The sequence below is a fragment of the Schistocerca serialis genome, chromosome 8 (genome assembly GCF_023864345.2).
Source record: "Schistocerca serialis cubense isolate TAMUIC-IGC-003099 chromosome 8, iqSchSeri2.2, whole genome shotgun sequence".
NCBI lineage: Eukaryota > Metazoa > Arthropoda > Insecta > Orthoptera > Acrididae > Schistocerca > Schistocerca serialis.
Window position 1 is genome coordinate 180019160 of NC_064645.1, and position 17692 is coordinate 180036851.

At 42.6% G+C, this 17692-nt stretch overlaps 1 protein-coding gene across 1 annotated transcript in view; it reads left to right on the forward strand.

Annotated features, from left to right (window-relative positions):
• LOC126416329 (aminoacylase-1-like) overlaps positions 1-17692 on the forward strand; it is a 109977-nt gene that overhangs the window by 36049 nt on the left and 56236 nt on the right. Inside the window, exon 3 of the mRNA XM_050083993.1 lies at positions 2275-2446. Coding sequence (XP_049939950.1) covers positions 2275-2446 — 172 coding nt within the window. The remainder of the gene's footprint in view (positions 1-2274; positions 2447-17692) is intronic.

Genomic DNA, 17692 nt, shown 5'->3' on the forward strand with positions numbered 1-17692 from the left:
GAGCTACAATACGTTACTGCAATTTTTCTTCAATTATATGAAATAGACATTTTTTTGGCTGCAAGACCCGAATGCCGGTATTTAATAGACAATCCCATCAGTACTAAGAGAGTCCAGGGTACGTCAACTCCACAAAGCTGGGAGCAAAAACACAGATGGAGCGTTAAAAGTCACACCAAACTTTACGCTGTTGGCAATGGCAAAATTTACTGAATGTCAGATCGTATGCCCTTATCCACTCGTCTCACCAAAGACCAACGTAATTAAAGGGAAGTCTTTCCACGGGAGGCTGAATCGCGTCAAGCAAAGCAAATGATCGGAATAACAAAATGATAATTGGCAGACATACGCTTCCCGCAGAGTTCCGTCCAGTTAACGAGCGTAACCCAAGTTATCGCACCTGTCAAGACGCTCGGCTGGTGTAGCGTGTCATAATAGCAGTCGCAACGGCTCAGCCACACTGCTCAATGTAAGCAACAAATTCAAGCACCTCACCGGGTATTAAAGGAGAGACTTAAACATGCAGCTTTCGCTCCCGTGGTGACACATTGGGTAGAGCGGTGGCACAGACATCCGTTTGCAGCATTTGCCGCGTTGGAAAAGGCCCTCTTCCCGCGATACCACTAACTATAGCGTAACGAGGCCCACACTCCTGCCGTCGAAAGCACAGCCAGCAGCCCCAGGCCGCCAGGTGCTCCGCATGCTCCATATGCGTTCCAGCTAACAAGGGAACATCCCCATCGCACCCCCCTCAGATTTAGTTATAAGTTGGCACAGTGGATAGGCCTCGAAAAACTGAACACAGATCAATCGAGAAAACAGGAAGAAAATTGTGTGGAACTATGAAAAAATAAGCAAATTATACAAACTGGGTTGTCCATGCGTAAGATAAGTAATATTAAGGGCAATATGAGACGAGGAGCGCCGTGGTACCGTGGTTAGCGTGAACAGCTGCGGAATGAGAGGTCCTTGGTTCAAATCTGACCTCGCCTGAAGATTTTGCTTTCTTTGTTTTCGCAAAGTTATGATCTGTCCGTTCGTTCATTGACGTCTCTGTTCACTGTAATAAGTTTAGTGTCTGTGTTTTGCGACCGCACCGCAAAACCGTGTGATTAGTTGACGAAAGGACGTGCCTCTCCAATGGGAACTGAAAACATTTGATAGGTCAACCGATTCCTCCACAGGAAAACACGTCTGATATTTTGTATACGACACTGGTGACAGCATGTGCGTCACATGACAGGAATATGTTGTCGACCCACCTAACTAGTACACTTGGCGAATGGGTGAGAAGATTCTTCTACCTTGCCCGATTTACGTTTTCATGTGGATGTAATAATCACTCCAAAAAAAGTGATGAAAACATAAGAGTTTTTCACATTAACTGAAAATAAAAAGTTAAAATTTTCGGTCGAGGGAAGATTTGAACTGAAGACCTCTCGTTCTGCAGCTGTTCACACTAACCACGGGACCACGGCGCTCTTTGATCAATATTCCCCTTAATATTGCCTATATTACACATGGACGACCCAGTTTGTATATTTTGCTTATTTTTTCATTGTTCCACACAACTTCTTCCTGTTTTCTCGATCGATCTGTGTTCAGTTTTTCAAGGCCTATCCACTGTGCCAACTTATAACTAAATCTGAGGGGGGTGCGATGGGGATGTTCCCTTGTAAGAACCTAGTGCTTCTCGGTGAACTGTCTGAAATAGAGGAAGTTCGCCAGAGACCTGTTAGCAGCTACCCGTGGACGGCCTCTAGGCAAGGATAATCGCACACGAAAGCCTGACGCGATAGGTCGATACACGACACGGCTCAAATGGTATGTTTATGCAGGCACTGTATAGTTACGGTTATAATCATGGCTGTTATTCAGCAACCGTATTCTAGTTTCAACATAGGATTGACAGCCAACCGGTTACAAATAACTGTTAGGTATACTGACCTAGGTTTCTACACCTACTAAGGGTGTCTTAAACGAATGAAATTTTGATAAATCGTAAAATTACATTGCTAAGAATCAGTTATCAGAATTAGAGCAGCTAAGCACAAGTCAAAAGTGAAATAAAATGTTCTGACTGTTGCGTTTTACCAATTTAATATTACGCTTTATGAAAATTTCGTTTTGATGAAGACACCCATAGTAGATGTCGAAACCTAGGTCAATGTACCTAGCATTTATTTGAAGCTGGTTGGCTGTATAATCCTACGTTGAAACATTGTATAATTAGTCGTATTGTTTTGGGGATCTGCTATTGATTTATTGTTTCAGGACCTCTGGGAACACGACCCGTTTAGTGCCGAACTGGACGAGGAAGGGCGGGTGTTTGGCCGTGGATCACAAGACATGAAGCACCTCGCCATCATGCACATGGAGGCGGTGCACAGACTAAAGGCGCAGGGCGTCAGGCTCCGTCGCACTGTCGTCATCACCATGGTTCCTGGTTAGTACGAGCCTCTCCTGGCAATAGGATGATTCTGCTGACTAAGGGTGGTAGCTCACAACATAGGCGCATTCGCTTTAGTACAAGACGTATACATCAGAATTTTTTCAGTGGATACAAACTCCCAGAAAGAAAACTACGCGCCACGAAGGAGTTACGTAAATTTCTCACAAACTGGTATTCATACAGGTATCGATGGAAGATGCAAAACAGTTAACTTTTGCGGTCGATGGATGAGCGTGTGACGCTCCAAAGCAATTTCATCACGCAGGATAGTAACAGGGGGCATGACGATACAAGGCATAACGTCTTTGCAAATTTCATTCTGTGTACTCATTTGGACGGTGATTACACCTCGCAGACGAGCGCGTTAAAAGTATACGCATACGAGGGGCGTTTGACAGTCCATGCAAAAATAAAAACTACTTAAGTGTTTGGGGTAAACCATTTTTATTTTTCAACATAGTCTTCTTTTAGACTTATACACTTCGTCCAACGCTGTTCTAATTTGTTGATCCCTTCCGAATAATAGGAATTGTCCAAGTCTGCTGAATAGCTATTAGCTGCTGCAGTCACCTCCTCGTTTGAATAGTCTTTGTCCCGCCAGCCATTTCTTCAAATTGTGGAACAAATAGTAGTCCAAGGGTGCAAAGTCTGGAGAATAGGAGGGATGTGAAACGAGTTGGAATACTATTTGCACTAATTTTGCGATCACAACTGCTGAGGTGTGTGCTGGTGCATTGTCGTAATGGAAAAGGACTTTTTTGCGGTTCAAACGCCGGCGTTTTTCTTGCAGCTAGCTTTGCAAACGGTCCAATAACGACGTATAATCTTCGCCTTTGATAGTTTTGCCCTTATTTAGATAGTAGATGAGGATTATCTCTTGCTAATCCCAAAAGACAGTCGCCATAATTTTTCCAGCCAATAGATGGTCTTCACCTTTTTGGTGCAGATTCTCCCTTGGTAACCCATTGTTTAGATTGTTGTTTTGTCTCAGGAGTATAGTAATGTATCCATGTTTCATCCACAGTGACGAAACTACGCTTAAAGTCCTGCGGATTCTTCCTGAACAACTCCAAACTATCCTTGCAACACTTCACACTATTCCGGTTTTGGTCAAGCGTGAGCAATCGCGGAACCCATCTTGTGGATGGCTTTCTCATTTCCAAATGTTTATGCAAAATATTATGTATCCGTTCATTCGAGATTCCCACAGCACTAGCAATCTCATGCACCTTAACTCTTCTGTCATCCATCACCTTATCACGGATTTTATCAATGATTTCTGGAGTCGTAACCTCCACAGGGCGTCCAGAACGTTCAGCATCACTTGTGCACATATGGCCACTCCGAAAAATTTGAAACCACCTATAATCTATTCTAATCAAAGGTGCAGAGTCCCGGTATGTTTATCAAGCTTCTCTTTAGTTTCCTGAGGCGTTTTGCCTTTCATAAAGTAATGTTTAATCACCACACGAAATTCTTTTTCGTCCATTTTTTGACAATCACTCCACTTCCTTGATTCACAAGAATGCGAAACACAAAGAAATGGACCAATATGGCTGAAACTTGGTGTGCGTTCTTTCCAAAGATGCTACTAACTAAACATGACCTCGATACCCGACGGTGGTGCCATCTCTCGGACTTTGCATGGCCTTTTCAAACGCCCCTCGTATGTCAGCACTTGAGAGAGGACGTGTAGTTGGGCTCAAAGAAGCCGGTTGGAGTATGCGACGAATCTCTTGATATATCAATAGGCGCGAGACAGCGCTATTCGACGTTGCTGGCAGGAATGGGTGAACCATGGCTGAACACAGCATGAAGAAGGAAGCGGTCGATCTAGAGAGACGACAGAACGTGAGGACTGGGCAACCTTAAGACAGGCACTCAGAGCCACAGATTCATCAACGTCGTCGATCCGACGTCCAACTGATCCTTCAGTGACCACAACGCCCATTAATAGACGCCTCAGAGAAAGGAGGCAGAGTTCACGGCACCCTTTTCGCCGACTACCATTGACCTCTGTACACCAACCAGTCCGTTTGCATTGGTGTCAGGCACATTTGGCCTGGAATCTCACTGATAAGAGTAGAATTGTATTCAGTGATGACCCCTAATGACGACCGAAGACATATTTCGACACACCCCGGACAGCGGTGGAATACCAACCTGACGGTCGCTCGCCATACGGCCGGAGAGCCAGGAGTGATGGTCTGGGTTGGCATTTCGTTTCATAGCACGAACCCTGTGGTTGTCATCTGCGGCACCCTTACAGCACTGCGGTACGTCAACGACATTCTCGACCACATTTGTTGCTCTTCGTGGCAAGTCGTCGTGGGTTTACGTTTCAGCATAGTAATGCCCACGCACGCATATGAGAGTTTCTACTGTTTGTCTTCGTGCTTTCCAAACCCTACCTTGGGCAACATATTCGCCATGTCCCCGACCCCCCCCCCCCCTTCCCCCTCCCCCATCCCCAACTAAATGAGAACATTTGGAGAATTATGAACAGGGCCCTCCAACCAGCTTGAGATTTTGACGCTATAACGCCCCATTTTGATAGAATTTGGTATGATACCCCTCACGAGGACATCCAACAACTCTATCAATTGATACAAGTCAAATAACTGGTTGCGTAAGGGCTAGTGGTGCACCAAGGCGTTATTGGCTTGCCAATTTGTGAAGCTCTTTCTCTTGAGTAGCTCGTCCATTTTCTTACTGAAACCGTAATCATTTGTTTGCCTGTACAAGTACGAGATGTGATCAGAAAGGTACAGGAGTTTGCGTTTTTCTTAGAGAATCTTTATTCATGGACCTTGAAATGCCCCTGCTTCACCCGCAGTACGGGTCAATAGAATAAATTGTGGAAAGGTGTCAAAATAAGGGGCTAGCAGTTATACTCCAACATACAACTTTATTCTTTGATCAAACATTACAAGAAACCAAAAAATTTTTTAAACACACAGCTTTAATCTTTGGGACTTAGTTATCAGCTGAAAGCCACTTTAATTTAAAAAACGGCTGAAGACCAGTAACTTAAAAAGCAAGCATAATCAGAAATTTAAAAGGCAAGCCTAATCTTAAAACAGCTCTTTAGTTAGGCAGAAGTAAACAAGTTAAATCAAATCGGCTGAAGGCCGAAGGCTTAAAAATACAATTTTTTTAAAAAAATGCCAATGGGCTTACGTGAAACAGTACCTTAAACTAGGCTGAAGGCCTTAAGAGTGAAACAACTCTAATTTAAAACACAAAATTGGCTAGAAGCCCTACAAGTACCAACAACAAGAAGAAATTAAAGAAAAATAAAGCAGTACACACAAGGGCGCCCAGATGTTCGACGGTCTGCCTGTAATTCCAACACTAACGCTCGCTTAGGTGAGACAGGCAGTCGGGCCAACCATTCACGATCCGACGACAACCCAACGACCGACAGTCAACAAACAAATGATAACGATCAGTTCCGCTCAACACTTGCACTAAAACTCAAACGATGCTAACAGAAGAGACTGTGGAACAACACCCAGAACGGATCACAGACAACCCTTAAGCGGTGGACGACCCAAATACACGTTGTCTAATCAGACGATCGATCAAATGGTCAAGCAAGGTCGGTGCCACTCAAACGTGTGTGTCGCCAATAGTCGGGCGAGTGATGGCTATCCTATTCTTCCTCGCTACTCCACGCCAACCGAACATTTCTGAGCAAGTTCGCCGACAACCTTTAAATAACCTGTCAGTCAAACCACATAAACTACACACAATTTCACGAACACTTGCATGAACAACTAGGCAATGCTAACGGCAGTGACTGAGCAAAACATGGACGGATCACGAGTTGGCACACACAGCCAACCCATAAGCGATCGTCGGCCAAATATACGTCGTCCGACCAGACGACCAGCCGATGATCAACCAAAGTCGTCCCCCACTCATATCATGTGTGTCGGCAATCATCGGCGAGTGATGACTATCCGCGCCTCCTGGCGCTGCATGCCCCACTGGTGCTACGACGCGACTGCGCCAACCAACCAACTACTACACAACCGCACGGAGACAGCACTAAAATAACTGGGCAGTCGACATCACAGGCTACATACAATTTCACAAACCCTCGGACGAAGAACTGCTAAAGCAGTGTCTGTGCAATCACAAGGACGAACCACAAGCTGAGAGACACACCGCCGACCCATAAGCGATCGGCGACCAAATACACGTCGTCCGGAGAGACGACCAACCGACGATCAACCAAGACCGTCCCCACTGAAGCCATGTGTGCCGGCAGCGGTCAGGCGAGTCATGGCTATCCGAACCTCACTGCTGCTCCAACCCGACCGTACTTCTGCCGTGTCCCAACTGTCCGACTGCCAGATCTGAACCCGACTGCTGGCGCGTTCCAACTCGTTGGGTGACACACGACGACCAGGAAGTATCAGCAGTCCAGCAAAGATAATAAGGCAGGGCCTATATCGATAAGCGCTGCTGCTGCCGCTCACGGAAAGGCAAGGCAGCAACTCATTGACACCAGTAATTGAAAATTAACATAACGAGGCGGCATTACGGTAAAAGCAGAGTGTTAAAAAAGAGATGGTACAAACACGAGCCACGCGTGGCTCAGGCCTTTAGATATAATTCACCTGTCTCAGTGCTTTTTTCAATCTTGGGCGCACTTCTGGAACTCATTTTTCGTTAAGGTGTGCTGTTCCTTTAGCGATTCTGTTTTTATTTCATCAGTGGTGGTAAAACTACGTCCTTTCAGGGTTCTCTTCAGCCTCGGAAATAGAAGTAAGTTGTAGGGTAGGGGGCCATGTCTGGCAAATGGTGGCTGAGGCAATAGCGATTTTGTTTTTTGCTAAAAAATCAGGAACAAACACTGAGGCGTGAGTAGGAGCATTATCGTCAAGCCATTTCCAGGGGTGGTTTTCCCATATTCTGACTGGTACATGAAAATTTGCGCCTAACTTCCAGGTATTATTCACTGTACGGCCGTATGGCTGAGACTCATGACGCACTATCAAGGAAACAGTGAGAAGAACCTTTACATATGATATAGTCAAACATTTTTCGGGCTTGGCTCTTCAGACAGTCTCCATTGGGACGATTGGGTCTTGGTTTGACATCATACCCGTACACCGATGTTTCGTCATCTGTTACAACTTTCTTTAGAAGTCCTGGGTCGTTGTCATTTAGCAGTTCCTGAGCAATGTCAAGCGACGTCGTTTTTGGCCGAAATTCGACAGTTTCGAAACAAACATTGGTGCTAAACGTTTCTTGCACAAAAATCCGAAAAAATTGTTTGGCCTGATCCAATAAGCTGACATCATCAGCAACCTCTCTAATGGAGATTCGGTGATTTTCTGGAACCATTTTCCTTATTTCTTCCATATCGTCATCAGTAATGGATGCGCTAGGGCGTTCAGAGTGATCGTGTTCTTCAAAGTCTTGTCGACCGTCTTTGAAACGTTTATACGACTCGTAAACTCTTGTCTAACTCATAGCAGATTCGGGAAAAGCCACAGTCAACATTTCGAATGTTTATCACACCTCATACAGCACATCTAGCGATTTCCGTTCCGTTCGAATAATTCCTTCGTGGTCGTCGTTTTCTTTTCTTAGAGTGTATTTAATATACTTTATTTGAGTTACGATAAGCATACATCAGCAACTTTTTATGTGGTGCAGATGAATAACTATAAAACTCACAAATACGGATTAAATCATTAATACTCCATATTAAGTAACCATAAGAATGAAAAACAGCTTTAGCTTGTGCTTGATCGGTTCCCGGGAATTACGCCGGATAATGTTGTTAATACCGCACAACATTTCAGCGAGACAACTGCCCGCCATCTTCAGCTGCTACTGTCGCGTCGCTGAGAAGCTCGCCAATTTACACGTTGGCTTTCTAGAACAGCGCAGGCGCCAGCGGGCGCATAACATCATCGAAGACCAATCGTAGAATCGTCAGCCGCAGATTAGCAAGTGCACCGAGTCAACGCAGATGGGAAACCTTAGCGCAGATGTTTAAATAGCGCGCCAACCCCTGCACGCGCCAAACGGGGTCCATCGCTCCCGGTCGCAATTTCCCGCGCCGCGGCGCGCTTCTACAGACCGCGACCCGTTTCTCCAGCAGAGGGCTCTGGTATTAGACGCCGTCTACGATTGGTCTTCGATGACGTTAGGCCCCCGCTGGCGCCTGCGCTGTTCTAGAAAGCCAACATGTAAATTGTCGAGCTTCTCAGCGACGCGACAGTTGCACCTGAAGATGGCGGGCAGCTGTCTCGCGAAATATTGTGCGGTTTTTACAATATTATCGGGCGTAATTTCCGGGAACCTATCAAGCAGTTGCAGCGCTGGGAAAGCCTCAAACAGCACAGCTTTAGCTTATGAACACAAGAATAAATTTGTTTGCTGAACTCTTAACGTTACGTATCGACAGCTTCAAACTTCCTCGATCAGCTCAGTGACACTGAACGGGCAGTTAACTACCGGCATGTCGATGTGCTCGGCTCTAGAACGTTTTCGTTGACAAGGTCTGATCTAAAATAAACTACACTGCTGCTTAGGATCTGCGTGTTTGCCAAATTTGTTTAAACAGAGGTATTAGTCTTCCAGGCGGTAAAACGGAAACGCGGTAAAAAAATTTCTTGCGCATCGCAAAAAGTCGGCAACAAGAACTTTTCACATGTTGTGAGAAGCTGGCAGGGATGATTCTTTGCCATATGCATATAATTTTTAATGGCTCATGAGAATAATGATGACCGACTTGGGCGGGTATACAAATCAAGATATAGTTTTCAGATACTTCTCAAGTGGTACACATTTACAAAGAAGACGTTTACGGCTCTATCGGGGTGGATGAACCTGAGAAGAGTATTTACGACAGTGGTGGTGAAAAGCAGTGTAATAAACAAAGGAAAGGGGAAAGGAAGTAATCTTGACATTTTGAAAAGAATTAATGACGAATCCATAAAATTTTTGTTGAAGTTGGTGAAACGAGGATATCGCGTGTGAACCAGAAACGAAGGATTCCTCAGTACGTTGCAGATTACTATTTTTGCCACGAGCAAAAAGGGTGGACGTAAGATTATTGATGATAGGTGACACGAATAACATTGGCGACCGAAGAACAATATCGCGTGAACGCTAGTGACTGTTTCTGTTAACTACTTAAGGAAATAATCAGTTGTTACCGATCTGAAAAATGACGGTCAGATAGTCGATGAATAAGATCCTTTTTAATGAACACGTGTCTCTTCCGCCTTTTATGTGACTTTTACAACTCATTGCCGCAGTGTATGCACACGACGGGTTCTTTCATTTTCTGATAGGAAGAAAAAGATAGGTGTTGAAGCAATCATACAATATAGCCATTCACAACCGTTTTTTAGTTCACTGCCGTTTTACCTCCGAAGATGTCTCCAGCAGTCGGAGTACACGTCAGGAAAAAGTTCGAGTTATACCGGCAGTTACTCTTCTTACGCGTCCTTAGAGGATCGAACACCTATGTATAAAACGTCGTATCTCCTGAACTATGGGTCACAAAGTGCTACAATTTTGCATACATGATCAGCGATATGCGTAAATAAAATCTGCAAAATTTGTTGCGAACAGAGCCAGTAGTGAAGAAATAATAAGTTAAAACGTCGTGCCCGATGCGGTAGTTTGTCAATGAACAGCGAAAATGTAGTAAGCAATTAACTTTCTCTCTTTCGTCATTATGTGGAGGAGTGGGATGTCGGCTTGAAAAAGTTTCGTAAATACATCGTGTGAAAATTTTGTTGGAATTGGTCAAGTGATGTTGTATTCAAATACTGCAAGAATACTGGTAAATTTACGCGCCACAGGTTTTGCTGCCTCAAGATATATAGGGTGGTCAGAAACAGTCTGAACAGATTGTAAGAGTGCTGCAGAGGGGGCGGTGCGGAAATATAATTAAGAAAAAAATTTGTATACGTTCCGCCTTAATCGAGTTGTTTAGCACTAAAATTTGCCAATCAGGTCATTGCGCGCACAAATTCAATGTTCTTCGTTGGTTTTTAACCGCATAAATGTAGCTTTGCTCACCTAGCTCAAATTTATCACTTCCGATGAAGGCACATTCTAGTACTGGTAATGAGCATTTTACTAAGTGGTAACTAACTGACCTACAGACGTTGTGAACAGCCGCCTTTTAGCCCGTGCAAGTACTTGAATTCGCATACGCGACGACCTGACTGGCTAACATCGACGTTAAATTACTCTGTAACGGCGCAACGTATACTATTTGTCTCTTAGCAATTATTTCTAAACACAGCCTCCCCTGCATAGCCCTTACAAGCTTTTCAGACGATTTCTGACCATCCTGTATAAACAGTTTCTAACTGTAATACTTAACGTACTGTTTTAAGCTTTAACAAGAGAATATACTTCATGATGAGCAGATGAAGATAGCATTTTACATTTTTTAATTCGGCTAGTAACTGTACGAAATATAGAAAATAAAATTTTTGTTGTCCCTCTAAGCCGTTAAATAGGCAACCTGCAATTGAGAGCGTGCTCCGGGTTAGACGCTTAGTAATATAGATATCATGACCTCTCATTGCGGATGTTTTAACTAAAGAAATAGTGATATTTGCAGGACGTAACTTATGAAATAAATGAAATACCTTAAGCAGAATTTTCGCAGAAAGTTTAGAACCAAGGTCTTAGAGAATAAGTTTACACAGTGGCAAGAGTGTGATATGGACGGTATGGAAAATTAAAGTCAAAAAATGCAAGAAAATGTCTGATTATTTTTTAAAATACGGGATACAATGGAACTTCCAGGACGAACAGCCTATTCCATATGCCATTCGAATGGGCGACGGGTTGATTGGCCAGAAGTTGAAAGACGTAAAAAAGTACGCTGATATTTCAGACGACTGCCGAATAATAGAACCAGACAGAACAAGGGACAGACGGCATGAAGCCGTGTGCTCCGTACGACTCTCAACTCACAAGGGAGAGTTTCAGCAGCCTCTCTCGGCAAGTAGAGTTAGTTTTAGTTAAATGTTCCGGAGATGATCTGAAAGTTTCTTTCATCGAAATGATCTGGAACGAATCAGTTTATGTGTATACGTGATTAATGTTAAAATGAATAAATATATTTCTTTTTGGTCCTACTCGTGCAGCTACACTTAAAAACTAGTTTGAGGTTATTTTATGGGTAACCAGATCTTAAGTAAAAATTCACAAAAGGACTTCCTCAGGAAAAATGATATTAAGTAAGATTTAAAAGTTGCTATGATTCCTTTCGGTCATTGTGTGTTATAGGGCAAATAATCAATGTTGTAGCATAGTTAACTCCTTTCGTAGCCTTAATTGTGGGTAATAAAGTCTTTTATCCTCTGTAGTTTTAGGTATAGACATCACTATTCTTCTCATAGTGTGATGGATTATTTATGATGAACATCATTAGTGAATATGTGTATTGTGATGGTGTAGTTAAAACGAATTATCCATTGAAAAGATGTCTACGTAAGGGCCAAGAGGTGAACACAGCATTTTAATCTCACTGTTCGTTTTGTGCAATCGGCACTTTATATCTAAGTGGTGAGCTACCCTCATATTTATTACACAAGCTATAACTCAGTGAAACTCTTGCTTCCAGGTTTAGTTCAAAGGTTCAAATGGCTCTGAGCGCTATGGTACTTAACTTCTTTGGTCATCAGTCCCCTAGAACTTAGAACTAATTAAACCTAACTAACCTAAGGACGTCACACACATCCATGCCCGAGGCAGGATTCGAACCTGCGACCATAGCGGTCGCGCGGTTCCAGACTGTAGCGCCTAGAACCGCCCGGCCACTCCGGCCGGCCCAGGTTTAGTACGAATAGCAAAGGTTGCTGACTTCTATTCATGTTCTGCCTTACTTGTTGCTAAGACTATTAGTTGTACGCGTTTGAATTTAGGGTGTTTCGTCAAAATTTTGGGAGTGTAAAATTTCGCTGTCAACATAATCGCTTTCTGAAAAAACGTAAGTGACAATCTCGTCTGTTGCTTTGGTTCTCATGGTATTTATTATAACACCACTATGATCTGCAAAAACTGCCAGTTGTGCTGGATGAATTTTAAATGGAATGTCATTCACATATATGAGGAATAGCAGAGGACCCAGAATTGAGCTTTTTGGGTCGCTGTTCGTGATATCGCGACGGTCACTAAACTTTTCCCTCCTTTTATTATTGTTTTAATTATTTTTAAGTTCTGTTTGCTATGTGTGATTCAAACCAGTAGAGTGAAAAGTTAAAATTAAACTTAAATTTATCTGAGACAGTAGCATTTTCTCTGCAATCAAATGCTGTGGAAAAATCACAAAGGACACCAACTAGCGATATTTTATAATTTAAGGTGCGTAATATTTGGTGAGTGAATGCGTAAAAATAGCGTTATCATTCGAGCGACGCTTCTGTAATTCAAACTGTAATGAGTTAAGTAAATTGTTTCTGCTTACGTGTGAGACTAACTTGGTCGAGCGTTTAGGAAAACAGCATCAATGAAGGAATTGGACGACATTTATTTAAGTCTTTCTTATGCCACTCAGATCAGCGAAGTTAAGTACCGTTGGGCGTGGCCAGTACTTGGATGGGTTACAGTCAGGGTAAGCCACGAACTGTTGACAGTTTTCCCTTTGCTTTAAGGCAGAGGGGACAGGAGGGATAGTGGAGGGCAAGTCCCAGATCACTAGTCTTGGCGTCAGTAGCTTGGATTAAACCTCGAAACTCTCCGCAGTGTCTCATTAAGTGAGGGCATGCAGCACTGGTGACGGTGACTCGTCCGCGGGTTGGGGACATTAAGCTCGGCATACCTGTTGGTGGTGTCAAGAAGACTATGTGCCGGCACCTGTTTTCACCCTCTCCCAACCTTCGACATATCCATCACGAATATGACACTGTGCTAAACACACACACACACACACACACACACACTCACACACACTACAGACTCCTACACTTACCAGATACGCTTCCGCGCACAGCTCTCATACTACGCGAACGAACGAAAAGTGTTAGTGGTTGCGAGTGATAGAAAACACCTCCCCTGTTCAGGAGGCTAAACCCTTACTTCGGGGTCTACCATCAGCCATTCACATCATACGACTTCGCTTTACCTCTCTTATAAAGCGGTTTAATAATTGCAAATTTTAGTCTGCCTGTCAACATTCCCTGCGCCAGTGATGCATTACATACGTACATCGCTAAAGACATTCCCTATTAACTTAGAGCAACTTTTCAGAATTCTGTTTAAAATTCCATTTACGCCATAGGTGCTTGTTTTGTATTTGTTCTTTTTTTAATTTTTATGATCTATTAATTTAAGTAAAGGATGTTGACGGTACTGCTAGTTGTTTAAACTTTTGTAGGATGACGTTTTAATATATTCTCTTACTTAGCTTAACCGCGTGAAACGTCCCCTTAGAAAAATTAATGAATTACTGTGCTGGAAAACCTCTTACGTTATTTGCTTTTCAAACAGCTGAGCAAAACTGAACGTTCTCAGACATTACTCTCTTTACTTATTCTGATCAACACTAAACTGACACACAATATTTTTAGCGCAACGCAATCTGATTTTCAAAAATCCCTACAAAAGAATGGCCCTGACTAATAATAATCTATACCTTTCATGAATCACTTACCTCACAAAAATCTTCGTTATTCAAACTACTGCAATACAGCGTGCGCCAATACTGCCAGCTAAATAACAGATTCTAACTACTGAAGGCACTAACTATTCATAGGCACAGTCAGCAAATGAAAGATTTTGATAGAGAACAAACAATGTATTTACCTTAAATAGTGTTCAAAAGTGATATATATATATCAGTTCATAACATCCAGTCTTACAAATTTACTCTCTCTGATGGACACACGTCCAGATCATCCGCTCTCAAAACTCCGCCATCTCACTCCCCACATCCACCACTGCTGGCGGCTAACCTCCAACTGCGCAACGATACGCGCTGTTCACATCCAACTGCCCAACACTGCAATAGCAAGATTTCCAACAATGCAAAGCAGCCACAGACTGCACACACAGCACAGTCAGTGATTTTCATACAGAGCGCTACATGGCGTTACCAACATAAAAACCTAAACAGCCTACTTACATCTAAACAGCCTACTTATACGCGTACTTCTATTTCTGCTGTTGCATTTAGAAAGAGGCTGTTGAAAATGTTTGCAACTTATGACTTATCAGTCTCAACATTGTCTTTTAGTTTCATTGTGGTGCCGTTTTGTACACTGACTGGTTCCTGTGTCTCCCATTTCACAATATCCCGTACAGTTTTAAGCACACTATCTACACTATTAATTGCTGCTTTGACTTATTCTGGCATCTACATAAATTTACGTATTCCTCTGAAAAAAAATCCTTTTAGTTATCCATAGCTTACTTGTTTTCTTAAGGACATTCTGTACAAGTTTTTAGGAAAACTACTTTCAAATATTGACACCAATTTATCATGGAATATGTCGAATTTCACATCAGCACCTCCTTTGGTATATACCACATCCCATAGAATCTCTTTTAACTTATTCATAACACACTGAACTCTGTTTTCGTTAATAAGCCCCCGTGCAATGGATGAACATCCCTCACAGCTGTAAGATTACTTTCATTAATTGTTCATCGCGATCAGAGAGTCCACTGACGATTGGGTAGACATCAATTGCTTCAGCCTAAGCACTCATCATCATCATCATCATCATCATCATCATTTAAGACTGATTATGCCTTTCAGCGTTCAGTCTGGAGCATAGCCCCCTTATAAAATTACTCCTTGATCCCCTATTCAGTGCTAACATTGGTGCCTCTTCTGATGTTAAACCTATTACTTCAAAATCATTCTTAACCGAATCCAGGTACCTTCTCCCTGGTCTGCCCCGACTTCTCCTACCCTCTACTGCTGAACCCATGAGTCTCTTGGGTAACCTTGCTTCTCCAATACGTGTAACATGACCCCACCGTCTAAGCCTGTTCGCCCTGACTGCTACATCTATAGAGTTCATTCCCAGTTTTTCTTTGAATTCCTCATTGTGGATACCCTCCTGCCATTGTTCCCATCTACTAGTACCTGCAATCATCCTAGCTACTTTCATATCCGTAACCTCAACGTTATTGATAAGGTAACCTGAATCCACCCAGCTTTCACTTCCATACAACAAAGTTGGTCGAAAGGTTGAACGGTGCACAGATAACTTAGTCTTGGTACTGACTTCCTTCTTGCAGAAGAGAGTAGATCGTAGCTGAGCGCTCACTGCATTAGCTTTGCTACACCTCGCTTCCAGTTCTTTCACTATGTTACCATCCTGTGAGAATATGCATCCTAAGTACTTGAAACCGTCCACCTGTTCTAACTTTGTTCCTCCTATTTGGCACTCAATCCGTTTATATTTCTTTCCCACTGACAATACTTTCGTTTTGGAGATGGTAATCTTCATACCATAGTCCTTACATTTCTGATCTAGCTCTGAAATATTACTTTGCAAACTTTCGATCGAATCTGCCATCACAACTAAGTCATCCGCATATGCAAGACTGCTTATTTTGTGTTCACATATCTTAATCTCACCCAGACAGTCTATTGTTTTAACATATGATCCATAAATAATATGAACAACAGTGGAGACAGGTTGCAGCCTTGTCTTGCCCCTGAAACTACTCTGAACCATGAACTCAATTTACCGTCAACTCTAACTGCTGCCTGACTATCCATGTAAATACCTTTAATTGCTTGCAAATGTTTGCCTCCTATTCCATAATCTCGTAGAACAGACAGTAACTTCCTCCTAGAAACCCGGTCATATGCCTTTTCTAGATCTATAAAGCATAGATACAATTCCCTGTTCCACTCATAACACATCTCCATTATTTGCCGTAAGCTAAAGATCTGGTCCTGACAACCTCTAAGAGGCCTAAACCAATACTGATTTTCATCCAGTTGGTCCTCAACTAATACTCGCACTTTCCTTTCAACAATACCTGAGAAGATTTTACCAACAACGCTGATTAAAGAGATACCTCTGTAGCTGTTACAATCTTTTCTGCTTCCATGTTTAAAGATTGGTGTGATTACTGCTTTTGTCCAGTCTGATGGAACCTTTCCCGACTCCCAGGCCATTTCAATTATCCTGTGTAGCCATTTAAGACTTCACATTCCACTGTATTTGATGAGTTCCGACTTAATTTCATCCACCCCAGCTGCTTTATTGCACTGCAATCTATTTACCATTTTCTCCACTTCCTCAAATGTGATCCTACTTCCATCATCATTCCTATCCCATTCTACCACGAAATCTGAAACATTACTGATCGTATTTTCACCTAAGCACTATCAATAAAAATGTTATCAGTCAAAGTCTTGCTGTCTTGCGACACAAATATTGAAAGATTTACGATTTAAATGAGATTGAAAAAGCTACATATTGATTCCAGTTCAGCTTTTCTAGCAGAATCTCTTAAGAAATCTACATTGCATTCTCCACAAACTATTAATTGTTCCTTCGACTTTTGACAGGCACCTCAATAATGCGTCTGCATTTCTCAGAAATGTTTCGTAGATGGGATCTGTAGACTGTTCGAAATAGAAGAGAAGTAGTCGGCAGTAATAACTCACAAGTGCATGCTTCTAGGTCGAGACGCAGGAGACACACACGGCCCCTCTCCCGTGTACCTGTATTAGTTACTCTGTCTATGTTGGACTATGCAGAGCCTTGGTATGCTTATGTACTGCCCTTGGAGTTTGGTCTGTCAGTTCAGCACGCATATAGTGGTATGCGTACCTGGCTAGAACAATTATGTACTTAATGCAACATAAGAAGGTAATGAAACATTAATAGCTTGGGATCCACGGTGTTACTGAAACCTGGGATTGTACACAAAATTACTGGGTTGTTCATAAGACTGCAGTATCAATTATGTTACTGCATCTTCACAGTGAACTGATATCCACGACAGCGTTTATGTCCTGGAAGAAACTTTGTACACATATGAGTAAAGCGTTCATAAACCTTGCAAGTAGGAGATATGAAATTCGCTTAATTTCACTACTCAGTTTTTGTCACTATACCGGTATGTCATAGTTTTCTCTTCCTGTATGTTTATCTCACTTCAGATAATATTACAATTGAAGTTTTTAGGAATGAAGAGCAGACTAAGTTTAAACATAGTGGGAGTTATTTTCTGTATTTCGCTTTCTGCCCTTCTCCATATGAACTTTCTTAT